The sequence below is a fragment of the Rhinolophus hipposideros genome (genome assembly GCF_964194185.1).
Source record: "Rhinolophus hipposideros genome assembly, chromosome: 16".
Classification (NCBI taxonomy): domain Eukaryota; kingdom Metazoa; phylum Chordata; class Mammalia; order Chiroptera; family Rhinolophidae; genus Rhinolophus; species Rhinolophus hipposideros.
The window spans coordinates 38,439,593-38,466,883 of record NC_138062.1 but is presented as its reverse complement, the minus strand read 5'-3'; the positions used below and the strand labels follow the sequence as shown (position 1 = coordinate 38,466,883).

Here is a 27,291-nt window from a genome sequence, read left to right as displayed (position 1 = left end):
CAGAGAGGGGAATCAGAATATTCATAAACATGAAAGGCTGAATGATTTTCTGATGGACACAAGAGAGGTTACAGAAAAACCCACATTTTAATGGATCTTTTATGTGGATCTTGTGAAGACACCAGTGGAAAACTACGCCTCAAAAAAATGAAGATTAAACAGTTGGTGGTGATTTTGAAGATACTCTTGATTGGAAGGACAAGGAATCCAAAAACTTAGCTGGCAGATGGTGTCCTTGAAGCCCCTATGTATCTCTCTCCACCTGTATGGTGGTGGCTCCAATATCTGACTAATGCCTTCTTTGTTTTTGCCTGCCAAATCTCATGCAAGTGAGGCTATTGGTAAATTCTAATATAGAACCACAGAGAAAATAAATTCTGAAAAATCTAGTTCCTAACTTAAACCACAGGGGGTGGGACAGATCTCCAACTCTAGAGTTTAAGTCTTATCACAGGTCTCTCTTCTTAAATAAAAAAAACTGTTCACCAAATGCTAGTCAAGGGAAAAGCAAAAAGCAAGAAACATGAAAGTAATTTGCATGAAAATATATTATTTCATAAATTTGGCGTACATAAAAATTTACTCCCAACTGATTATTAGAAGGAAAATGGAAAACGGCTCTTACACGTCACCCCTCAAAAAAAAAGGTTTATTTAGTAAGAAAGAGAGAATACATATAATGGACTAAATATATCCAGGGGCTGTCATTTTCCAATGGCCTTTTAACACAAGACAAATAAGACATCAAAAAACATTAAACCTCATTGCATATTAGAAATTCACTTGAATTCACCCAGGAATCCAACAGGCTTCAAAATGTAAAAAGACATAATAGATTTAATAAAAAAATTGCTACCTATTAACGTTATGTACTATTATTGAAAGACAACTCACTGTATTATCTCACCCAATATTAATTTCTGAAAGCAATTTCAGTTGACCCTTGAACAACACAAGATTGAACTGCATGGGTGCACTTACACTTGGATTAAAGTCCACGTATAATTATTGGGAATCTGTATAGGCAGAGGACGTGCTTTAAGTTACACATGGAGTTTTGACTGCATGGACAGTCAGGCCTCTAACCCCTGAATATTTCAAGTGTTTACTGTTGTAGAAATCCAGTTTCCAATGATACACTTGAAGAAAGAGACTTCGTAAATATAATTTAACATTTTAATAACAACTCTTTAATGTCGAAAGTTTTCTGAAACATTAAACATGAGTTAATTTCTCTCATGCCTTCTCATGTTATTTACATTTTTGCTTTTCAGTGGGAGTTTTACATGTAAGGATGTGGTCCAATGGAAGTCTTTCTGACAGTATTTACATTCAACAGGTTTGGTCCAGTGTGCCTTCCTAGAAGGAAGAGGGATGGCTGAAGGTTTCCCCACATTCTTCATATTTATATTGTTTCTTTTCAGTGTGCACTCAATCTATGATTTTCATAAGGTTGTGTTATAAGTGAAGGCTTTTCCACATTCCTTACTTTCATAGGGTTTTTCCTCCAGTGTGAGTTTGTTCCTGTCTTTGTAAGGAACTCTAGTCTGCACAGACTTTACTACATTGTTTACATTCATATGATTTCTCTCCAGTTCAATCTTTTGTGTCTTTGACACACAAATTAAGGCAAAGGAATGCTTTCCCATATTCCTTATACTGACAAGGTGTATTTCAAGCATGTATTTTCATGTGTCTTTGAAGAGATTTGTGAGAAATGTAGGCTTTAGCACAATGTCTACATTCATAGGGTTTTTCTCCTGTGTGAGTCCTTATATGTATTTGCAAGGAACTGTAAGATCTGAAGGCTTTTCCACACTCCTTACATTCACAGGGTTTCTCTGTAGTGTGAGTTCTTTCATGTATTTGAAGATTACTGGGATACCTGAAGGCTTTACCACATTTTTTACATTCATAGAGTTTCTCTCCAGTGTGAGAGGTATCATGTATTTGTAAGAATTTGTAAAATCTGAAGGCTTTTCCACAATTCTTACATTCATAGGGTTTGTCTCTGGTGTGAGAATTTTCATGTGTTTGTAAGTAACTGGAAGATCTGAAAGCTTTTCCACATTTCTTACATTTATAGGGTTTCTCTCCCGTATGAATCTTTTCATGTGTTTTTAAATAACGGGAAGATCTAAAGGCTTTTCCACATTCCTTACATTCACAGGGTTCCTCTCCTGTGTGAACCTTTTCATGTGATTTTAAGTAACGGGAAGATCTGAAGGCTTTTCCACAATCCTTACATTCATAGGGTTTCTCTGTATTGTGAATTTTTTCATGATTTCTAAGATAACTGGGATCGCTGAATGCTTTGCTACATTTTTTACATTCATAGGGTCTCTCTCCAGTGTGAGATCTTTCATGTGTTTGTAAAGACCTGTAATATCTGAATGTTTTTCCACATCGCTTACATTCATAGGGTTTCTCTCCTGTGTGAGTCATTTTGTGTGGTTGTAAGGAACTGTAAGATCTAAAAGACTTTCCACACTCCTTACATTCATAGGGTTTTTCTTCAGTGTGAGTTCTCTCATGTGTTCGAAGATTACTGAGATACCTGAATGCTTTACTACATTTTTTACATTCATGTAGTTTTTGTTCAGTGTGACTTCTTTCATGTCTCTGAAAACTTCGGTAATTCCTAAGGGCTTTTCCACAGTGTTTACACTGATAGGGCTTCTTTCCAGTGTGAGTGCTCTCACATATTTGAAGAGAAGTTGAGGTACTGAAGGTTTTCCCACACACCTTACATTCATAAGGAGCATGTACCATATGTGTTATCATGTGTTTTCGAAGGGTTTTGAGGCACATGAAGGCTTTTCCACATTCCTCACATTTATAAGTTTTCTGTCCATTATGATTTTTTTCATGTTTTTCAAAACACTGAAGATAGCTGAAGGCTCTCCCACATACGTTACATTGATATGGCTTCTCTCTATATTTCTGATACTCAGAGGGCTTGTGCCTATTATAGGATAAATGATGCCTAAAGGCTTTTCCACACACACTGTATTCCCATGGTATTAGAGGAGTTTTCTTCTTCAGATTGAGATTTGGAAGAAGGCTGAAGTTTTCTCCACATTGACTATCCTTTTCCCCTTTACAGGGTCTTTCTGCCATAAGACTTCTGTAAAAAACAAGAAGCACATTATTAAGGATTTCTTTACTAGTGATTTTATGTTTATTAGAATATTTGAACTATACTTTCTGTGATTTATAGAAAAGTGTAGATTTTTCTGCATTAACTATGTGGTTTGAAATTGAATACACTAAAAGCTCTGTAAGACAACTTCAGGCTTGCTATTATGAAAACAGTAATAGTCAGAGGCTGGTCCAATATGGCAGGGTAGGTGTATGCTGAGTTCACCCCTTCGCAACATATCAAATGTACACCTACATTTAGAGCACTTCCTCCTGAGAAAACTGTGAGCCATCGAACAGCATCTGCATAACAAGCAATAGCGAGAGACCATATAGGAAAGGTTAGGGAACTACTAGAGCTCTTTGGGAGGTGAGGAAACCAGCTAGGATCAGAGCAACCACTGAGCGCCACTGTTTACATTTCTCCTGCACGTGGATAGTGGGCATGTGCTCCACCCAGGTTTTCTGGTCGACCTGCAGGATGTTGTAGTCATCCCCAACCACCCCACCTGGATCTGGATGCAACAGAAACAGGAGGGTGCCATAGTGTGCATACAAGGGTCCCTCCACCTGGAGATTGATCTAGAGGCTGCAGGAGTGTGCTGCTTAGCACATTCCTTTTGCTGCACGTGCACACAGGACTCTCCCACCTGGAAAGAGTGCACAGCTAGCTAAACACTGTGGTAACACCTGCAGGGCTAATCTCTCCAGAGAAAGTGTGAAGACACAGTTCACACAGAGAAAGTTTGAAGCTCACATGGGGCTACCCCTCCTTAAGAGAGTGTAGAGCTAGCAAAATGCTGTGGCACACACACTCTCCCTCTAGGAACTGCAGAGATAGTGGGACACAGTTACACGTATACGTGGGGCTGCCCCGCCTGAAGAAAGTGCAGAGCTAGCAAAACTTTGTGGTATCCACTGCAAGGCTGCCCCTTGTGGAGTGAGTGGGGTGCTGCTGTGCACGTGCAGGGCTGCCCTGCATGGAGAGGGTGCAGAACTAGCAACGTGTGGTTGTACGCGTATGCAAGGCTGCCCAACTCAGAGAAAAAGCAGAGTGTCTGGCACACACACAGAGGCCTCACCCAGACCCTGCTCTGATGAGATACAATAAAAGCAACAAGGCAGGCACACGGAAATGTGGAATGAGCATACAAAGAGATGCACCACCCAGAGAGGGAACAGAACTAGCAAAGTGCAGTTGTGCAAACATGGCAGACCTGCATCACCCGGGAAGGGGGCTGTGCTGGTGGGGTGTTGTGACACAAGTACACAAAGCAGCCCCGCCCACTCCCTGCTCTGATAGTAGACAGTTAAAACAACAGGGTATGCCAAAAGCACTCTCAGAAGCCCCATGTACAGCAGCCAGCACCATCTGGATTAGAAGGGCAATGAAGCATATACACACAGAGCTGCTGCACCTGGAACTTACTCCTTCAGGCCAGACAACACATGAGGCAGTGCACACACCAGCCCCAACTACAATCAGCAGGCAAAAACTATTCAATACACTGTCTACAAGAGATCACTTTTTCAAGACTAGGAGAAATAATGATTTCATCTAATTCCTTGGAACAAACACAGAAAGTCAAACAGAAAGTCTTTTGTAGAAACAAAAGAATACTCGTATACCCCAAATGAAGGAACAAGAAAAAACTCCAGACAAAAAAGTGGAGCTTTTCTCTGAAATGGAGATAAGTAATTTGCCCAATAAAAATTTCAATGAAACGGTCACAAGGATGTTCAACAAACTTGAGAATAGAATGGAGGAACTCAGAGAGCACTTCAACAAAGAACGAGAAAATGTAATAAAGACAAATCAGAGATGAAGAATACAATAACTGAAATGAAGAGTACGTTAAAAGGAATCGACAGATTAGTTAATACGGAAAACAGATTAAAGACCTATAGGACAAAATGGTGGAAATTACCCAATGAGAACAGGACAATGAGAAAAGAATTTTAAAAAATGCAGATAATATATGCGATCTCTGGAATAACATCAAGGCCCTACCATTTCATTATGGTAGGCCCTTCTCCTTCTCCAGAAGGAGATGAAACAGAGGAAGGGGAAGAAAGAATGTTTGAAGAAATAACAGCTGAAAAATTTTCTAATCTGGGGAAGCAGACATCGAGGTTCAGGAAGCAGAGTTCCAAACATGAAGCCAGAGAGACCCACAAGACATTCTGTAATTAAAATGCAAAAGTTAAGGATAAAGAGACAATCATAAAGGCAGCAAGAATGAAAGAACAAGTCACATAATCACATAAAAGGGAAACCCCAAAAGGCTATCAGCTGATTTCTCAGAAGCAATTTTACAGGTCAGAAGGGAGTGGCAGGAAGTATTTAAAAGGCTGAAAGAAAGAAATCTACAACCTAGAATACTATATCCAGCAATGCTATCATTCAGAATTGAAGGAGAGACAAAAGAGTTTCTCAGACAAGGAAAAACTAAAGCAGTTCACCACCACTAAACCAGCCTCGCAAGAAATGTTAAAGTATCTTCTTTATGCAGAAAGGTCATAACCAGAAAGAAAAAAATACAGGAAAGGAAAAAGTATTTCCACTGGTAAAAGCAAATGTGTAATCATCACAGTGAATCAACAATCTAAAAAGCTAATATAAAGCTTAAAATAAAATAGTAGCAAAATTAACTATAACAATCAGGAGATACACAAAAAGATAAAACTACATCAAAAACAGAGTGGAGGGTGGAGTAAAAATGTGCTTTTAGACTGCAATTGAACTTAAATGATTATCTGCTTAAAACAGATCTACAGATGGATATACACGAAGCTGATGGCAACCATAAAACAAAAACATAAAAAATACACAAAAAATGAAGAGAAAGGCATCCAATGAAAACACTGAAGAAAATCAACAAATCAAAAAGAGATCAAAAGAAAGAATAGAGAACAAAAACAGCCAAAAAAATCAACAAAATGCCAATAAGCACATACTCATCAAAAATTATTTTAAATGTAAATGGCTGCATGCTCCAATCAAAAGATATAGAGTGGCAGAATGGATTAAAAACCACAACCATCTATGTACGATTATGTAGTTTTATCTTTTGTGTATCTCCTGATTATTTGTTGTAGTTATAGTTAATTTTGCTACTGTTTTATTTTAACCTCCATATTAGCTTTTTAGATAGTCGATTCACTGTGATTCATGCTTTAGATTGACACACATACACAGAGTGAAACTGAAGGGATGGAAAAAGATACTCCATGCAAATAGAAACAAAAAGAAAGCTGGTGTAGCAGATTCATATCAGACAAAATAGATTTTAAGACTGTAAAAAGGGACAAAGAAGGACATTACATAATTTTAAAGGGGTCAATCCAAGAAGAGGACATAATAATTGTAAGTATCTACACACCCAACATAGGAGCACCCAAGTATATAAAGCAAATATTAATGGACATAAAGGCAGAAAATAACAGTAATACTATAATAGTTGGGGACTTTAATACTCCACTTACCTCAATGGATAGATCATCCAGACAGAAAATTAATAAGGAATTAATGACCTTAAATGCCACATGAGACCTGTTTGACTTAATAAACATTTATAGAGCATTTCATCCAGAAACTGCACATGGAATGTTTCCCAGGGTACATCACACACTAGGCCACAAAACAAGCCTCAATAAATTCAAGACTAAAATTAAATCAAGATTATAATTATCAAGATTAAAATTATATCAAGCACATTTTCTGACCACAATTATATGAATCCAGAAATCAACTACAGGAAGAAAACTGGAAAAAACTGCAAAAATTCTTGGAGATTAAATAACATGCTTCTAAACAAGCAATGGATCAAAGAGGAAACAAAAAATTACTTTGAGACAAAGGAAAATGAAAACACATCCTTACAAAATTTATGGAATACAGCAAAAGCAGTTTTAAGAGGAAAGTTTATAGCTATACAGTCTTCCTCAAGAAGCAAAAATATCCAACAATCTAAATTTATACCTGAAGGAATTAGTAAATGGGGAACAAACAAAACCAAACGTAGAAGGAAATAATAAATATCAGAGCAGAAATAAATGAAATAGAAAAGCAATACAAAAGTTCAGTGAAACTAAGAACTGGTTCTCTGAAAGGATAAATAAAATTGACAAACCTCAGCAAGACTTTTCAAGCAAAAGAGAGAGAACAGAAATAAAATCAGAATTAACAGATTACAACCAACACCATAGAAATACAAAGGATCATTAAAGAATATTATAAAAATTATATGCCAACAAATTGGACAATCTAGAAGAAATGGATAAATTTCTAGAAATATACAACCTTCTAAGACTAAACCAGGAAGAACCAGAGAACCTGAGCAAATCAATTACTAGCAATGAAATTGAAGCAGTAATAAAAAAACTCCCAGCAAACGAAAAGCTCAGAACCAGAAGACTTCATAAGTAAATTCTACCAAACATTTAAAGAAGAATTAGGAACAATCCTTCTCAAACTATTCCAAAAAATTGCAGACAAAGGAGTGCTTCCAAACTCATTCTACAAGGACACTAGTATCCTGATACCAAAAGCAGACAAAGATACTCTAGAAAAAGAGAATTAAAGGCCAATATTCCTGATGAACATAGATGCCAAAGTTCCCAAGAAATTCAACAGTACATTCAAATGACTATACACACTATCAAGTGGGAGTTTTCCCGGGGATGCAAGGGTGGTTCAACATCTGCAAAAAAAATTATATCAAGATTCATCATGTCAACAAAGCCAAGGGAAAAAAAATCATGATTATCTTAATATATGCAGAAAAAGCACATGACAAAATTCAACATCCATTTATGATAAGAACTCTCAACAAAGTGGGCATAGAAGGAACTTACCTCGATTTGAAAAAGGCTATGTATGCCATTTACAATAGCCCAAACTTGGAAACAACTGAAATGCCCATCGGTAGATGACTGGATTAAGAAACTGTGGTACATTTATATAATGGAGTTTTACTCGGCTATAAAGAAGAATGAAATTTTACCATTTGCAACAATATGGATGGACCTAGAGACCATTATGCTAAGTGAAATAAGTCAGTCTGAGAAAGACAAATACCACATGATCTCACTTATATGTGGAATCTAAAGGACTGAATAAATGAGCAAAGTAAACAGAAATAATCTCAGAGATATAGAGGAAAACCTGAGGGTTGCTAGAAGGGAGGGGAGTGGGGATGAGGGCGAAGGGGAGGGGATTAGAGAGCATAAATTGGTAACTAGAATATTGCCACAGGAATATGAAAGACAGTTTGGGGAATATAATCAATAATGTTATAAATATTTTGTAGGGTGTCAGATGGGCACATGTCTTATTAGGAAGACCAATTCATGGATGGTGTAAATGCTTGACCACTGCACTGTACACCTGAAGCTGAAGTTGAATAATATTGCATGTCAGCTATAATTTAATATATACACATATAGTCACGGGATATAGAGGACAGCATAGGGAATAGAGTCAATGGAATTGTAGTAGATACATACAATGTCAGAGGGGCAATAGATTGGGGGAAAGGGGTATCTCTTTGTGAGGGGTGAAATGTCTCACTACTGCATTGTTTTGTACATCTGAAACTAAAAAAATAAAATAAAATAAAGTAAAAAAGAAAAAGGCTATACAAGACAAGCCTATAGCTAACATCATACTTGATGGTGAAAAGCCGAAAGCTTTTCCTCTAAGAAACAAGACAAGAATGTCCACTTTCACCACTGTTCCTCAATATAGTATTGTAAAGTCCTAGACACAATAATCAGACAAGAAAAATAAAAGGGATCCAAATTGGAAAGGAGGCAAAACTGCCACTGCTTGCAGATGACATAATACTGCATATAAAAAACCCTAAAGAATCAACCAAATGACTAATAGAATATAAGAATTCAATAGAGAATCACTCTGAGGGAGTGAGGTGGAAGGGAACTTTTCCTGTGCTCTGAGTTTGGACCAGCACTAAAACCTTCCCAGTCGGGTCCAGAGGAATTATTATCTGCAGTTAGGTTATATACCATGTTCAAGGTCCCATGATTGGCCAATGGCAGAGGGGGTTCTCAAACCAAGTGCTGTTTTAGAAAAATTACAGATACATATGCATATACATACATAGATATATGAATATATAGATTTTCTTTCTAGCACCCAGGATTAATGATATTTTAACATTGTCCCCTTTTCATTTAGACTATCCAAAACTGTGGCTGGCATTTGCTTCACTCCAGTTCTTCCACACGCCCCAATAAATAACATTTTCCAATCCCTGCCTTCACCTCCCTCCCTCTTTACCTGTCCTATGTTCTTGGTTGCCTGGTAGCACTTAGGGCCACAGTACGACTGTTTTGGGGCCCCTGCTTCATATGGACCCTACCCCATCATTTGGTTCTGAGGTGACAGTTTCTTCTACTTGGGTGTTCCTCCAGAATGCCCCACCTCCCACCCCACTACCACCACAGGCTGGGCTCTGGCTAGTCTTTCAGTGCACTGCCAGGATCTGGTAGGACCTGGGCCCTCCCATCTGCTCTGCAGAAAGGCAGAACCTCAGAGGTGCATGGATAATAGTTACCTTCTCCCTGCCCTGCCCGCTCTCCTCCCAGGGGAACTATTAGCCATGTTCACAGGCATCCACACAGGCTAGAACCAGTCCCAGACAAAGGAGGATGACCAAAGGCCCAGGCCATGGATGGTGGCTGTGGGGGACCACAGACCAAAAGTACAGGCTGAATGATTCCTTGGATGAATATTGTCATGAAGGTGATGGTCATTTTGGGGGAGGCAAAAATGAAGTGCTTGCACTCACAGCTCCATACATTACAAAATTCTTCTTCATCCCTCCCTTTCTCTTCTATTTGCACTTCTTGCCAAATAACTCAGTACAGATGAGAAGTTTAATTTATTTAAGGGAGACCTAAATGCTATCTGGGTGCCAAAAGTCATACAATAAGTTGAATTAAATAAATAATATTTAAAAAAAAGAATTCAGTAGAACAGCAGGATACAAACTATACAGAAATCTCTCACATTTCTATACATTAATGATGAAAAATCAGAAGGAGAAATTAAGAAAACAATCACATTTACAGTTGCATAAAGAAAATAAAATAAAATACCTGGGAATAAATTTAACCAACAAGGTGAAAGACTTGTACTTGGAAAATCAAAAGACATTTAAGAAAAAAACTGAAGGGCACACAAATAAATGGAAGGATATACACTGTTCTCCTGGAAGGATTCGTACTATTAAAATGACCATAAAACCCAAAGCAATCAACAGATTTAATACAATCCCTATCAAAATACCAATGAAATTCTTCTCAGAACTACAACAAATAATCCTACAATATCTAAATGGAAACACAAAAGAGCACAAATAGCCAAAGCCATCTTGAGAAGGAAGAATAGAGTGGGAGTTATCACTGTTCCTGACTTAAAACTGTACTACACGGCAGGATGGTACTGGCATAAAAATAGACACATAGATCAACGGAACAGAATAGAGAGCCCAGAAATAATCCCTCATTTATGTGGTCAACTAATCTATGACAAAGGAGGCAAGAATATACAACAGATTAACAACAGTGTCTTCGACAAATGGTGCTGGGAAAACGACACATACATGCAATAAAATGAAACTGGATCACTCTCTTACACCATATATAAAACTAAACTCAAAATAGATTAAAGACTTAAATTTATGGCCTGAAACTATAAAACTCCTAGGAGAAAAAAGAGGTAGTAAACTTTATGACATCAGTCTGAGTCGTATCTTTGTGGATACGTCCCCTCGAGTAAGGGAAACAAAAGCAAAAATATACAAATGGGACTTCTGCAAACTAAAAAGCTTTTGCACAGTGAAGGAAACCATCAATAAAACGAACAAAAAAACCCAACACACTGAATATTTGTAAATGATATATCCAATAAGGGGTTGATGTCCAAAACATATAAGGAACTCATACAACTCAACAAAAAATAAACTATTAATACATGTTAAAAAAAATGTGCTGAGGACATGAATAAACATTTTTCCTAACAAGACACAGAAATGACCAACAGACATATGAAAAGATATTTAAAATCACTAATCATCAGGGAAATGCAAATCAAAACCACAATGAGATATCACCCACACCTGTCAGAATGACTATTTCCAAAAAGTCAACAAATAATGTGTTGATGAGGATATGGAGAAAAGGGAATCCTTGTGCACTGTTGGTGGGATTGCAAATTGTTGCAGCCACTATAGAAAACAGCATGGAAATTTCTCAAAAAACTAAAAACAGATCTACCATATGACCCACTAATTCTACTTCTGGGTATTTATTCAAAGAAAATGAAAATACTAATTAGAAAAGATATATACACCCCATGTTCACTGTAGCATTATTTGCAATAACCAAGATATGGAAGCAACCTAGATGTCCATAGAAAGATGAATGGATAAAGAAGATATGGTATATATTTATAATGGAATATTACTCAGCCACCAAAAAGAATAAACCTTGCCATTTGCAACAACATGGATGGGCCTAGAGGGTATTACTGTAAGTGAAATAAGTCAGACAGAGAAAGACACATACCATATTGTTTCACTTAAATGTGGAATCTATAAAAACAAACAAAGAAAACAAAACAAAAGCAGACTCATAGAAACAGAGAACAAAGGGATGGTTACCAGAGGGGAGGAGGTGAGGGAATGGGAAAAAAGCTGAAGGGGATTAATCAATAATGTTGTGATAGTTTTACATGGTGACGGATGATTACCAGCATTAGTGGGGTGATCACATAAGTTATAAAAATGTTGAATCACTATATTATACACCTGAAACTAATATAACTAATATAATTAATATTGTATACCAACTATACTTAAAAAAAGAAAGAAAAACGGCAAAAAAGTGATATTTATATATAGCATTTATGAATGCTGTTTCCTAGTGAATTATTTTACAACACTGAATATCTATGTCATATATAAGAAAGAAATTTGGTGAAAATTTTCTGAGAGGTAAGAAATTTGAAGCAAGAGTTGTTTTGGTTGCTTCTTTTTAAAATTTTGTAGCATCGCAAATTTCTCACCTGAGAAACTGCTTTGTATTGTTGTGACTCACCTTTGTTTTCTCCACTGGTTTTTGTACTGTTCTTCAATGTCCTGAACTTCCCATTTTTCCCCTAAAATGCAGACCCAGAAAACTGATTCCAAAGTATCAGAAATGTTACAAAAATCATACGTTCTAGTTCTATGATGAGCTGTGACCATGCCCAGTTTATTGACCAATGGCCTCCCTGCCCACATTACACATTAGAACAATGTTGGTGGGTGAGAAATAATTGTCCACTAACTGACAAAATGAAGGAAACTTGTCATCCTTACCTACTGAGGCCAGGTTCCTGAAGGTTTCCCGCATCACATCTCTGTAGAGTTTCTTCTGTGAAGAATCCAGCAGAGCCCACTCCTCCAGGGTGAAGGTCACAGCCACATCCTCAAAGGTCAATGAGTCCTAAAACATCCCAATATATGTGTATAGTAGGATGGGAGAGACTGACAGCACTGCGCATCTAGACTCCATTTATGGTTACGTATGATTCTGTCATCTCCAAACATTTGCTTTATGACTTAATCATCAGAAACTTTCTATCCACACTTACTTCCTTATAAATTTAACATCATCATACGTGGAAGTTATCAACATATTTTTACTGTGGTTACATTTTTATTTTGAAATGACAGGGTTCAGACAACCTTGGAAATGACAGAAATGCTATATAAGTGAAACTCATATTATCATTTTAAAACCATCAATTCTTCTGAGTAAAATTCTTTCATCTCCTTCCTTATTCCCCACCATTTACAGCACTCCATAAAACAGAGTCACATCTACATGAGGTTTCAATGAATAAAAATATAGTAAAGAATGGGAAGCATTTTCTGCTATTCCCATCACCAAAAAAACGAAGAGTGTGAGAAGCCTGTGGAAATCCAACTTTTAAGAAAGCCTAGCTGGCTTTACTGTCTTAAAGCCCTCCAGACCATTTGAAGTGCAGACATACCTCGTTTTATTGAGCTTCATTTTATTGCACTTGGGAGATACTGCGTTTTCATCAAAATTGAGACAAGACCCTCCGGCAGCAATAAGATTATGACTCAGTGAAGGCACAGATGATGGTTAGTATTTTTAGCAGTATTTTTGAAATTAAGGTATGTACACTAATGTGCTATAGCACGTTTAATAGATTGCAGTATGAATGTAACTTCTTTATACACTGGAAAACCAAAAAATTCGTGTGACTATTTATTGATTATGTTTATTACAGTGGTCTAGAACCAAACTTGCAATATCTCCGAGGTACGCCTGTAATCACGTGCAGCTGGCTGAATACAAATATACTTGTGGGGAAGCACTGCTTTTACCTTGTGTAATATTTATCACAGACTCAGTTCTTCCTCTGTTTGTACAATTACATAGTCTAGAAAGTTATTTGGAAGTTTGAGCTCAGATACAAGGAAGAAGGCATGACAACTTAGGTCCCAAGATCCTTCTAATTAGGTGTCTCAGGGCCACTTCCTGCCAACTTTTGGCACACATAGGCACACACACTGAGATAATAATAAGTGTGAAGCGCTCTTTCCAGCAGAACAATAACAGTCTGTCCTGAGCGCTGCTGACACTGAGGAACAGGTTAAAAGCTGCCGATTGCAAGACAGTTCACTGACATCCACACCGGTTCAGTGGTAAATTTGCTCATGATTATAAAATACGTACAGGTGTCAGCAGTGCTTTCCTCCAACAGAACATAACATCTCCGCTCCCCAGTCAGGAGGAAGTTTTCCTGACCATGCACCCTCGAGGCTGCCCGCCCTTCATCTGTCATGTCCCAGCTCCCGGGGGGTGTAAAGGAGCATGAGAGCTCAGCCCCTGAGCATGGGAATCCCTCAACTGATGACACCTCACTTGGCCACTAGGGTGTGAAGGTGTGATCAATAAATACGGCAAATGTTTAAATTTTAAAAAATGTATTACAGTAAAAGACACATTGCCATTAATCACCCTCAAAATACCCTCACTATCCTATTATCCTTCCACTCTCTGAAGCAGTTCTGGAAGTCCTCTTTCGTGAGTGTCTTTAGTAGTGCCGTCGTGGCTGCCTTGATGTCCTGATTGATTCAAAACGTTTACCTTTCATGGTCATTTTGACTTTGGGGAAGAGCCAAAAGTTGCACGATCTGGTGAATAAGGTGGATGAGGATACACCATAATGTTTTTATTTGACAGAAATTGCCATACCAGAAGCGATGTATGGCTGGAGCCTTTCCATTGTGATCAAAACATATGGTGAATGTTGCTGCCCAGTGCTATCCAATGGAAAGGCAGGGAACTTCAATATGGGAAGTGGTGCATTGAACATTAGTAACAGCATGTGACAAGTTTCAACTTGTTTGGTGCAGTGGAAGTGTGAGCTACAATTTAGAGAAGGTGTGTTTTAAAGTTGCCATAAGTCATCCTCCATCATGACAATGCTCTGTGGCACACATCGCTTGTGGTATATGGCAATTTATGTTAAATAAAAACATTACGGTATGTCCTCATCCACTTTATTCACTGGATCTGACACCGTGAGACTTCTGGCTCTTCCCCAAAGTCAAAATGATTCAGGATATCAAGGCAGCCATGACAGTGCAACTAAAGACACTCACAAATGAGGACTTCCAGAACTGCTTCAAAAAGTGGCAAGAACAATGGGATAAGTGTATTTTAAGCAAGGGAGAGTATTTTGAGGGGGATTAATGGCAACATGTCTTTTACTGTAATAATTTTTTTTAATTTAAAGATTCACTGTATTGTTTGATCACATATAAAAGGGGTTATTGATTCCATAACTGAGGTCTCTGGGGTGAGAAAGGTAGGCCTCTCAAGCAGGCATGAAATAGCCTGAGAGAGGAAGGGAAGGTGCACAGATTTGTTTTTATTTTGAGGTTAGTGGATGGGCGAGGGTGAGAGTTCACACACAAGAGTGGGAGCTTGTGTATATTCAATCACTTCCTACCCGAAATGAGGGAACAGTAAGGCTTTCTTGTCACCTTGTACAGATGTGAGGCACAAGAGGAAGGAAGAGGGATGGAGCTTAAAAGCTGTCAGCAGTCAATGATGGAAAAATGGAGTCAGAGACTTCGGGTGTCAGGTCTGGCATTTAAGTAACTTAGAAGCTGTCATCCCTGACACCTCACTAGGAAAAGAGTGAAAAAAGTTGAAATGAACTTCTGTTCTTGGATCCATCAGAGCATTTGGGTCATAGGATAACCCAGTGTTTCCAAAATTGGCAAAGAGAAAATAAACACAGCATTGCGAAAAATGCCCCAAATACTCTGTTCCTAGTACGGCCTGAATTCAAAATAAATAAATAAATAAATAAAATTTTAAAAAATCAATTTCAGTAGTCTATTGGTAAGCCAAAAAAGAACAAAAAAAATAGAACACAATATCCATGAATCTCGGGACAACCTGTTTTACACAGATCTAAATACATATAATGGGAATACCTGAAGAAAAGAAAAAAGCAGAATGAAATTAGTGAAGTAACAATCACTGAGATTTTCCTACAATTAATGATAGATGGCAAACTGTCAATCTATGAAGCTCACATAACGTTAAACATGAAAAACAACAAAAGCCCACAACCAACTATCTCATATTCAAACTAGACAACAATCAGACAAAGAAAATATACTGAAAAAAGCCAGAGGGGAAAACACCTAACTTATCAAAAGACAAAGATTACAATTAAATCAAATTTCTTTGTGAAATCATGCAAGGAAAAAAAAGTGAAGTGAAATATATTTTAGATATATTTAGGCAGAGAAAGAAAAAGAAATGTGGAAGATAAAAGAGAAACAGAGAACAAGGCAACAAATAGAAAACAGTAAAAATATATATATATAGTAGATATTCATCCAACTATATCAATAGTCACTTTCAAAGTTGATGGTCTAAATAAACAAAGGAAAGACAACAACTTTCCCACTAAATAATAAAATAAGACTTAATTATATGTTGTCTACACGAATCACAGTTTAGATATAAAGACAGATTAAAAATAAAAGATGGAGAAAGATATATCATGCCAACACTAAACAAAAGAAAGCTGGCATAACTGTACTAATTTTAGACAAAGCAGAAGAAGGAGATTTCACAGAGATAAAGAGGGGCATTACATAATGATACAGGGGTCAGTTCTCCAAGAGAATATCGCAGTCCTTAGTGTGCAGAGGGGCAAAAATATGTGAGGAAAAAACTCACAGAACTCACAGAACTGTGAGGAAGATGAATCCACCATTAGAGTCAGTCACTTCAACACCCACACCCATCCATAATAAGGAGTCCCAGCAGGCAGAAAATCAGGAAGGAATAGTCAAACAGCACCATCAAATAAGTGGATTTAACTGAAATCCATTCAACACCTCATCCAAACACAGCAGAACACACATTCTTCTTAGACTCACATGAAAGATTCATCACAAAAGACCACACTCTAGGACACAAAACACACCTTAACAAATTTGAAAAAAAGAGAATTCACATACGATATGCTTGTAGATCACAGTAGTATTAATCTAGAAGTCAATAACAGAACCATAGTTGGAAAACCCCCAAATATTTGGATATTAGAGAACACACTTCTAAATAAAATATTAGTCAATGAGAGAGTGATGTCAGCAAGATGGTGAAAGAGGGGTTTTCTACCATCATCTCACCACACTGCACTGATTTTGACAACTTACCAAGGATGAGTACCTTTGTGGAAGTATGGGAATCCAATGGAGAAGTACCCGCACACTAATAGAGCAAAAAATCTGAGGACAGACACTATGACTATGGTAAGAACAGGTTTAATTTACGTGCATCACACCCCCGCCCCGCTCCAAAGGTGGCACAGCTTATTGCCTATCGGACAACCTCGGCCCTGGCTTGCCCCATGGGGAAAGTGAGAGCACACTGATTGAACATTTGGCTTTCCCAGTGGTGAGGACACTGCCCAAGATGCTCACTGATTTCTCCTCTCACTAAGAACACCAAGGGGATCAGCACAGGTGAGTGTCTGGAAGGCTGGGAGCACGGAATTGTTGCAGGGACACACATAGCAACCAAGTTTCAAAACTCAACAAATGGCTACAGATGCAAGTAACTGTTGGTGACTCCACCAGGAGCTCTGCACACCGCATTCCTGCCCACCCATGCCAGCTCCCAGGGCCTGCCCCAGATGGGGAGTGCAAATCTCCAATATCTCAAGTTCACACACATTCAGCTGGCTCAACTCAGTGGGATTGTAAGAAGACACACAAACTTGAGCATTTCAGGGGACTACCCTCAAGAGAACAAACAGGGGTGGGGAGGTGTGGGTTGGGCCTGGCTTTGAGGGATCCAGAGAAGGCATGCAATCTTAAGAATTCCTCCTAAAGAGGGAACAAGAGACATCAATCAGGTGCTTCCATAGAAAAGTTCTGTGAGAGCCTCAGAATCCTACGGGGCTGACTGGTGAAAGCTGGGAGCTGGGAGGTCTATGGACGGTGCTGGTCTTCCTTTCACTCTCAAGTCTTGACTTCCTGTTAAGACTCTATGGTTCCAACTTCCTGCAGGGAAGTTATATGGGGTCTGACAATTAAGTTCGGGAACTCATCCTAGAAAAAGTGCTACATACCTCATTGCTGAAAATCACTATGGTCACCTTTGAAGTACTCCCCTTGGGAAGCTATGCACTGACACCAGCACCCAGTTCACCCTTCAAAGGAATTTTGGAACTGTTTTTCTGGAATGGCCATCAGAGCTCTCGTTGTATTATCCTTGATATCCTGAATGTCATCAGTATTTCTTCCTTTCAATATTTCCTTTATCAGAACTGACTCTGGGTGGTGAACAAACAATGGGATTTATAGACGATGTAATACAGAATTGTACACCTGAAATCTATGTAAATTTACTAACAATTGTCACCCCAATAAAATTAATTTAAAAAAAATATTTCCTTTATCTTCGTGTAAAGAAAGAAGTCATTGGGGTCCAGATCAGGTGAGTAGCAAGGGTGTTCCAATACAGTTATTTTTACTGGCTAAAAACTCCCTCACAGACAGTGCCCTGTGAGCTGGTGCATTGTCGTGATGCAAGAGCCATGAATTGTTGGCAAAAAGTTCAGGTCGTCTAACTTTTTACGCAGCCTTTTCAGCACTTCCAAATAGTAAGCTTGGTTAACTGTTTGTCCAGTTGGTACAAATTCATAATGAATAATCCCTCTAATATCAAAAAAAGGTTAGCAACAGCATTGCAACAAGTTTGTGAACTTAATTGTCCAACCTCATTATGGGGATGGAGCCCCAGAAAGCAGTTTCCAGGCTCTCGGCCTCACATAGAAAGGTGCTGGCTTAGGTAGTAAATGGCCATCAACTGTGATGAGATGGCCATCAGCTGTGGCTAGCTGGCCATCAGCTGTAACCCGTAAGCCATTGGCCACTAATAAACTGCTGTGGCTATGCTAGCAGAGAAATGGGGGCTAGCAAGAAGATGGTGGCTGGCAAGCGCGGACTCCTATTAGGACGGCGGGTTGCAGATTATGTAGATCCTGCTTCCTGTGTCTCCAGCCTAGCCCCCAGTGAGAATATACTGGTTTGACTCCCCTACTTATGGCTCCGTGGGTGTTCCTTTTTGGCCTCACCGTGTCCTGCGTTCTTATGTGGGGAGCGGGAGCAGAGACCCCGCCTGACACCCCGCACGACACGCATATATAGCAGCCATTCCAGGAGAGGAGCAGAATGCTGTATGTGGGTAGCCGGGAGTGTACGTTCTTACACTGCTGCAGTGGTTTTTGTTTTTTCCTTTGCCAAATAAATCCTCTTTTGGTGGACTACCTGGAAAATTATTGTTAGGCCATAGTTAGGTCTGGAGCAGAAACCTTCTTGTCTTAAAAGCCATCTTGTCTCGCTTTGTACCTTATACCTGCTGGCTTGTATTTGCCTTAGGCCTGGAGTAGCCTCCTGGAATATAGAAACCATCTTATCCTAAAAGCCATCTTGTCTTGCTTTGTACTTTGGCTTGTGTTTGTCAGCTAGGGACTTATGATCAGTGGGGCTGGGAAGTCCAGACAGCAGCCTGGGGGCTAGAATGTGGAACTGGAGAGCTTAGTCATACCCCGAAAACCTTTGTTGTGAGAGACAATGCAACGAAAACCCACTGAAGCATTGAAGGGGGAACAGCCTTGTTTACCCCCTCCTATAAAACTCCATATTCCTTTTTGCTCGGAGAGGTTATGGTCTTTTCTAGCCTGACCTCCCGCAGCTCAAACACGCCAAATAAACTCTAATAGACTGATTTTGGTTTCCCACGACTCGTTCCTCTGGCTGTGCCTAAAAATTATTTTGTCCCAAAGTCAGTCAGTAAAGACTGCAGGGGGTGACTGCTTCTTCAAATGTGAACACAGCAATGCAAGGCTTCAAGGAACACACACGGAAAATGACACCAGTAAAGGAACATATGATTTTCCCGTATCCTAGCCTATGGAACTGGAGATCTACAAATTGCCCGACAAAGAATTAAAAATAATCATTCTAAGGAAGCTCAGAGGTCTTCATAAGAAGGTCTGACAGTCAACTCAACGAAGTCAAGAAAACTATATATGAACAAAATAAGAAATTTGACATACAGATAGAAATCATAAAGAACAAAACAGAATCCTGGTCCTAAAGAATACAACAAATGAAATGAAAAATGTAATAGAGCTTCAAGAACTGACTGGATGAATCAGATGAAAGAATGTATGAAACTGGAAAACTGGTCATTTGAAATGATCCAGATAGAGAAGATTTTTAAAAAAGACTAAAAAGGAATGAAGAAAGCTTACATGATTCAGGGGACATCAGCAAAAGAAATAATATAAACATTACGGATATCCCAGGAGAAGACAGAAAAATGGGTAAAAAGCTTGTTTAAAAAAACAATGGCTGGAAAGTTTCCAAATCTTGGGAGAGATGTGGACATCCAGGTACATGAATCTCAAAGATCTGGAAACAGGTTAAACCCCCCAAAAAAGGCTTCACCAAGGTGCATTATGAGCAAATTATTAAAAAATCAAAGACAAAGAGAATTTTGAAAGTATCAAAAAAAAAGCAATGTGTCACATACGAGGGAACCCCCATTATCTACACATTTCTCAGCTGAAACTTGTCAGACTGGCATGATATACACAAAGTGTTGAAAAAAAGGAACTGCCACCCAAAAACACTTTATACAACAAAGCTGTCCCTTGGCAATCAATAACAGAGAGACTTCTGCAAACAGGACCAAAGCTCAAGGAGTTCATCACCACTACACCTGCCTTGCAAGAAATGCTATGGCAATTTTGTCAAGCTGAAATGAAAAGATTAATTAGTAACGTGAAAATATATGAAAGTACAAAACTAACTGCTCAAAGAAACTAAGAGTGGGTTGTTTGAAAATACAAACCCAATTGACAAAGCTTTAGCTAGACTAAGAAAAAAGAGAAAAGATTCAAATTGATAAAATCAGAAGTAAAGTGTGCTGTGGATAGGGGCTTATTTGGTGCGATCAAAGCCTCCGGGTTGCAGTAATCCACTGTGAGGTGTCATTCCTCTTTCTTTCCAAGTTTAAGAACAGGCCAAATTCAGCTGTTCAAAGGAGAAGCACTGGGGGTAATCACCTCTTCACTAAGTTTTATATGATTGTTTCAATTTTTCAAAGCCCTTTTTAATATACACTGAGCCATATTACGTAACTAAGCTAGGGGGTAAGGGCTGTGGGGTCCCTTTTTGTGAAGCCAATTGGGAAGTTGGCTTCACAGCTTAGTTTCAGTTTATAAATCATTGGTTCAGAGCTTCTCTGTTCACTATGTGATACTTCAGGACAACGGGTAATTTAGGCAAGAGAAGAGTTGTCTGATGGTTAAGGTGAGACATACACTTTTGTCCCCTAATTTATATTTAGTAAGTCCCTTAACATTATTAGGGATAACTTATTTATATTTAGTGTGAGCCCAATAAAACTATAATTTGAGAGCTAGTATTGATTATTTGCATGAGGGTTTGTGCATTACAATGGATGACAAAATTATTCGGAACGCATGTTATAGAGGCTCCCAAACCAAACAGTGCCCCTTGATCTTTTGTGCTGTATAATTCTTTGAATATCTTTTAGATTTTCAATTTGATCAAATTGTAGACCTTTGTTTCAATATTATTTTTTCTTGTTCCCTCCCTCCTGTCTTCCCTGTTTTGTTTTGATCTTAAGTTCCTTCCTAAATATATTTCAGGGAGGGTGTCTTCTTTACACTCGTATTGTTATATTTTTTCCTCTAAGGGCCTCAAATCAGTGTCATCAAGTTGGAAGTCTGCCGCATGACAACTGGTTGCTTTATAGAGTATAAGAACCTAACCTGTAGTCAGGTTTGAACTAATGCCTTCATCCTGCCCCAGTGAGGCCATGGGTGTTGTCCCCAACAGCCCTGAGGGTCAGGATCTGGGCTGCAGTAGAGGCAGGGGCAGCAGCAGCAGAGGCACTGAAGGAACCCGGGGAGCCCTCTGGTATTATGTAGATCAGCCAGCCATCTTATCCCCTCACCTTTTTTTTTTTTTTTTTTTTTTTTAAATAACTGCTCTTTCAGGAGTAACCACCCCATGGGCCCACCTTTTGCACAGGGTGTGGTCACCCTCTCCCACCACAATCCCCAGGGTATGTCCGGGCCAATTCAGCCTCTGTCACAACTTTGACATATCCATAATTTCTGGCAAAGACACTGAGCAATGACCACTTTAAAGAGGACCAACCCCATACACCTGCTCCCAAATGCCTAGAAATTCTCGAAACTGCCCACTCTGGTCGACTTCACATAGAACTGGGGTTTGGTGGGGTCAACACTGCCCCACGGGGCAGCACAGCTCACAGCACCAGCTCCCCAGCACCCAGCAGCCCACAGTGCGGCCGCCATCAGGCAGCAGAGCAGGTGAGCAAGTCAGAGCAAGAGAAGACAGACCCAGGTAGGTGGTCACGTTGAAACATGCTGCTCACAGTGCCAAGTGTTATGGTCACCTGCATAGTGACCTCCCGCCCCCCACACACAGAGGTTAGGAAAAGGCTTATGACTCACATAATTGAGGTATGGGGGTAGGTTGCGGGGGAGGGGGGGCTCTAAAGCAGATCTGAAATGGCTTGAGAGAGTTAAAAAAAAAAAGAATGGACTGGGATCTTATAGCTGGAGCGTACTACAGAAAAAAAATATTCAGTGCCACTTGTCAAAGATGGTTTAAGGCAGGTTTTATCAGAACCATTGCGTTAAGTATACAGACCATTTTGGTGGGATTTTCCAAAGGGGAGAAATGAGATTGGGTTCCCCTCTGAGTACAGCAAAGACAAGTGGGAATTCACAGCCAGACAGCAGGTGGGGGTCAGTGCATGGCAAATTAGGAAGAGAAAAATCCGAGGCTTGGGGGTTCCTGCTAAACCGACCTAACAGGATTCTTAGGGCAGACAGGCCTGGGTGATCAGACATTGCCAGATGGTGCAGGAAGGGGAACCTGATCAGATAATGGAGGGGGATGAGACAGGAGGGTGGAGATTCTGGTTCACCTGGCTTCAGGGTTCCTCCCCAAACTGGGTATTACAAGCAGTGCACAGGTAGGCCTGGGAGGAGGCTCAGAGGCTGACTAAAGTTCCAGCAAAGAATCCTTGTCAGGGGCGGGGCCTGGGCAAGTCCTGCTCACAGGCAGGGGCTTGTGTGTTGGAATGTGACAGTGCCAGAGGAGGGAGCACTGGACTTCCCTCAGCCTGTCCAGGTGGGGACACATTGGAAAGGAAGGGAGAGGCTTAAGCCACAGCAAATATCAAACAATGTGGAGTCTGACTGCTCATTACCAGACAAACATGGCTAGGAAAAACAGGCATTCTCAATGGCTCATTTTTATGTAAAGAAACACTAACAGAAAGTTTGGTAAATAATCAAAAATGTATTTGGGGGTAGCTGGAGTAACAGCGCTGGAGGGACCAAGATACATGGGCAGTGAGTCTTAAGTTAGACTTTTCTTTCAAATTCATTTAAAATAAACAGAGAAATTTATATACACCACATTTTACTATGTCTTTAATTTTAACTTTTGTATATAAGAAACCATTGTAAGATTTAATTTCTTTAAACACTAATGGTTATAAAACTGTATGCCACATAAAATAAAAATTTTCAAAATTCTTGCTAACTAAAATGACAAGTTGCACCCTAGTTTGTCCTTTCCCTATATCTCACACTGGTGTTATTTTTAGAATAAGTAGCATATTATACTGCAATAGGGATTTCAGTTATGCTCCCAAAGATAGTAGGATATTCAAAGATTTATATAAGAATTAAAATAGAAATTCAACTACCTAAGCCTTTTAAATTTCAATGTTCTCCAGGGACATGCACATACAAACACTGATGTAAAAATGAAAAATGGACCTGAGAGCTTAAAAACATTCATCTCACATCTTGAGGTTCTCTAGCCTTAAAGGAACAAAAAAGTCTATTTAGTTCCACTATTTACCTGCTTTACCAACATCGTCTCTCTCAATCAACTTACATTTTTAAGCCCAAGAAACTAAAAATGTTATTTCTAACACAGGTAATAAAATTACACAGTGCTCAGGGAAACCAGAGCCAAAGGGCTGCACTATTCAGTCGATAAAGGATCCAAAGAAAAGAAACACGAGTATTGGAATCTGCTCAGATGAGCAGTCTGCTTTCCACAGGACAAAAGAAAAGCTGCTTTCAGAAGGTTCCACATTCCAGACTCTCCAGGTTGAGACAAAGCCCTTGGAGTGGGTCAGTCCCAGGGGAAGGAGGAGAGGGACCTGTGAGCAGCCCCAAGAGTGAACTCTGGGAGCTCCCACACCCTTCTCTCCCCAGGGAACAATAAAAAGGCTCCCTCTCAGGTTTCATCTCACAGTAAGGAAATTCTCAGCTGGATTCAGTGTAATGTTCTGACCCAAATGAACTCTCAAATCATAAACGCACCTGATCTTCACAGACTTTCTCACTGTGCGGATTGCACTCTGAGCGCACCTACACGGTGGATGCAAAACTCAAACGAAACGTCTAAAAATGTGTAAACCTAAGAAACCACAACCTCAGAAGGGGTATCCACCCCTCTGCCCTACCCCCAACACATGGGCACCTGCACCCCCAGCCCTCCAGGGCTGCAGCTTCTCTCAGTGTGAAGGCCCCTCCAGGTGGGTGTGAGCAGGTAGGACACCTGCAGGGGAGACTCCCCAGGAGAACCACTGAGCCTTCAAGTACTTCCCTTTGCAGCTCAAGGGGCCTTAACCTGGGTCTGACCACCGGCCTCTGCTCCCTACTAGACTTGCTCTGGACCACCATAGATATTTTAATTGACACAAACCCAGTGTTTGAACCATCTGGCAAAAATGCTCAAACCCAGTCTTCCTGGAAAAAAGGGAAGAAAATTGTAAGGCACTTTGCTGGCTGAACAAGAAATCCTACAAGTATGTATTGCATTCCAAAAAGGAAAAAAAAAGGTGTTTATTATTTCCATGATGATAAATTGCTTTATTAACTATTAATCATACTTAAACACTTCTGGTCTGTAAGTTTAAGCTCTAGAAATCCATCTGAATTTACCCAAAATAAAAGAACAGACCTTAGAATACTACTAACCCGCTCAGAAGAGGAAAAAAAGGGGAAATAACTTTTTTTTCTTAAGATTTTTTTTTTAATTGGGGAAAGGGAACAGGACTTTATCGGGAAAAGTGTGTCCTTCCAGGACTTTTTCCAAGTCAAGTTGTTGTCCGTTTCAATCTTACTTGTGGAGGGCACAGCTGGCTGATCCATGTGGGAATTGAACCGGCAGCCCGGTTGCCCAGAGCTCGCGCTCCAACCAACTGAGCCACCTGACCGCCCGGAGGAAACAACTTTTAACACATGCAATGTAATATGGAATGTTGTACTTTTTCCTGAAATTTATAATACCTCTGATGCGTCTTTGACAATCTCTTATACTGCCTTTCAAGATCTGTAGATTATATGTTTTACATTTGTTGAAAAATGGAGACGGGGAGAAAAAGGAAATAAATCTTTTCAAGGTGACAAACCCAGGGAGGGGCAGTGCTGACAGAAGAGATCACCCAGGAAAGTTTCCAAAGAGGAGCCTCTACCCAAAGGACTTCCCCCCATAGGACGTGCCCAGGGAAGGTCCTGTGGGGAGAGGAACCGGGAATTCATACAATGTAGTTCCAGGTTATTCGCTACTTTTCTCTCGTGTGAAATATCCACAGACAAAAAATAAAGCCCATTAAAACAGCCATCAATTGAGTGTGGGGAAAGGATAAACAATTAAAATATTGGGTGTTTGAAAAGCACGGAGGACAAATCAATAGTTGATTTTGGTGCTTGCTGCTTGAATGTTGGCGTTTGGGAATGCGGGGAGGGACTTGGAAATTTAGGGATTTACTGCCACCCCTAGGATGATGGGAAGGGAGGACAGGGTCATGGATTTGAGACCCTGCTTCCCAAATGTTTGAAAAACTCAGGAGAAAAGGGCGCCCCCTGGGGAGAAAGGAGGTACTAGGGACCCCCACAAACCACAGGTTCTCCCACCCACGAACCCCGGAGCCCGAGTCACGACTGTCCCCTGACTACCCTGCCCGTGGTCACCGCACTGTCTGGGGACGCGGGGCTGTGGGCGCAGAGCTGCCCAGAGAGGGTCGAGGGCAGGTAGCGAAGTCTCCGCGCGCAGTGACAGGACGCCCAGGTTCCAGCTGCCTGCCCGGCCGCCACTCTGGGAGTCGGAAGGGACTGAGATCTGAGCCTTGGGGGACTCCGGTCCGCAGACTCTGGAGGTGATGGCGGGAAGGTCCGTCTGTCTGCCACAGTCCGTCCCAACGAGCCCCTCGTCTCCGTCCCGGGACACCCGGCCCCGCACACTCACCATTTCCCGGCGTCTGGGGTCCCCGGGTCCAGCGGCCGGCGCAGTCACAGAGGGACTGACGTTGCAGTAGAGAGAACTGGACCGTTAACCGCAGGTAATATCCGGACTCGAGCGCAGCCAAGGGCGTCCACGCGGTTTGCAGAGTCGCCCCGCTCGCCTCACCTGCTTCTCCCCTGATTGGACAGTTCACAAGGACCCGCCTCCCTGTTCCTGAGTGACAACCTGGACAAGAGGTCATATGGCTTAACAGAACCAGCTTCAGCAAGTGGATGGGACCTGTCCTTCAGAACGTTTGTTTTTAAACAAAACTTATTCCTGGTCCTACAAGGACAGTGGTGTTCGCGCAGCTCTTTCTGAACCCAGGGACACAGGAGTGCACAAGGCATTCCAGAGTCAGTTTCCAGATGGAGGGACACCCTTGTGCAGAGCAAGAGGGATGCCCAAGCCAGGCCAGACTGGGACCAGAAGGTCTGAGGTCCTCCAGGGTGAGGGGGTGGCATAGGTTGGGAGTCCACAAATAGAACTGTGATCTTTGTTTGCAAACAAACAAATAAACAACAACAACAACAGACACGTGGATCCATGAAACGAAACATGCCCCAGAAATAGACCTACACATATGTGGTCAGTTAATTTATGACAAGAGAGCAAAGAATATACAATGAGCAAAGAACAGTCTCTTCAATAAATGGTGTTGGGAAAAGTGGATAGCCACATGCAAAAGAATGAAACTGGAGCACTGTTACATTATACACAAAAATGAACTCAGAATGGATTAGACTTAAAAGTAAGACCTGAAACTATAAAATTGCTAGTAGGACTTACAGGCCATAAGCTTCCTGACATAGATCTCCGTGATGATTTTCTGAATCCAACACCAAAAGCAAAGGCTACAGAAGTAAAAATAAACAAGTGGGACTACATCAAATTAAAAAGCTTCTCCACAGCAAGGAAAACCAACAAAATAAAAATACAAACTACTGAATGGTAGGAAATATTTTTAAATCATATATCTAAATAGAGGTTTGTGGGGACAGAGCCCCAGCGAGCAGTTTCCAGGCTCTCGGCCTCACATAGAAAGGTGCTGGCTCAGGTAGTAGATGGTCATCAGCTGTGACTAGTTGGCCACCGGCTGTTAACGGTTAGCCGTTAGCCACTGATATAACTG

The 27,291-nt window shown here is 40.3% G+C and overlaps 1 protein-coding gene across 2 annotated transcripts; it reads right to left on the bottom strand.

Moving 5' to 3' along the window:
• Positions 1–629: 629 nt before the first annotated feature.
• On the bottom strand, positions 630–26,248 carry LOC308509621 (uncharacterized protein). 2 transcript variants are annotated; one of them, XM_081077865.1, is made up of 3 exons: positions 26,124–26,248; positions 12,528–12,654; positions 630–3,127 (listed from the first exon to the last, which is right to left on the bottom strand). In XM_081077865.1, exon 3 carries the CDS (start codon positions 3,118–3,120, stop codon positions 1,675–1,677), a length of 1,446 nt encoding a protein of 481 aa, XP_080933991.1. In that variant the 5' UTR covers positions 3,121–3,127; positions 12,528–12,654; positions 26,124–26,248; the 3' UTR covers positions 630–1,674. The 2 variants fall into 2 exon arrangements, with proteins under 2 accessions (XP_080933991.1, XP_080933990.1); XM_081077864.1 differs by having other exon boundaries at positions 12,265–12,654; positions 26,124–26,180.
• Between the last annotated feature and the right edge of the window lie 1,043 nt (positions 26,249–27,291).

Excerpts from the sequence above, each read along its gene's own strand:
- LOC308509621 (XM_081077864.1), bottom strand. The coding sequence starts at position 12,449 with ATGTGGGCAGGGAGGCCATTGGTCAATAAACTGGGCATGGTCACAGCT. Across the intron at positions 3,128-12,264 it reads AACCAGTGGAGAAAACAAAG|AAGTCTTATGGCAGAAAGAC; the intron begins GTGAGTCACAAC and ends TGTTTTTTACAG.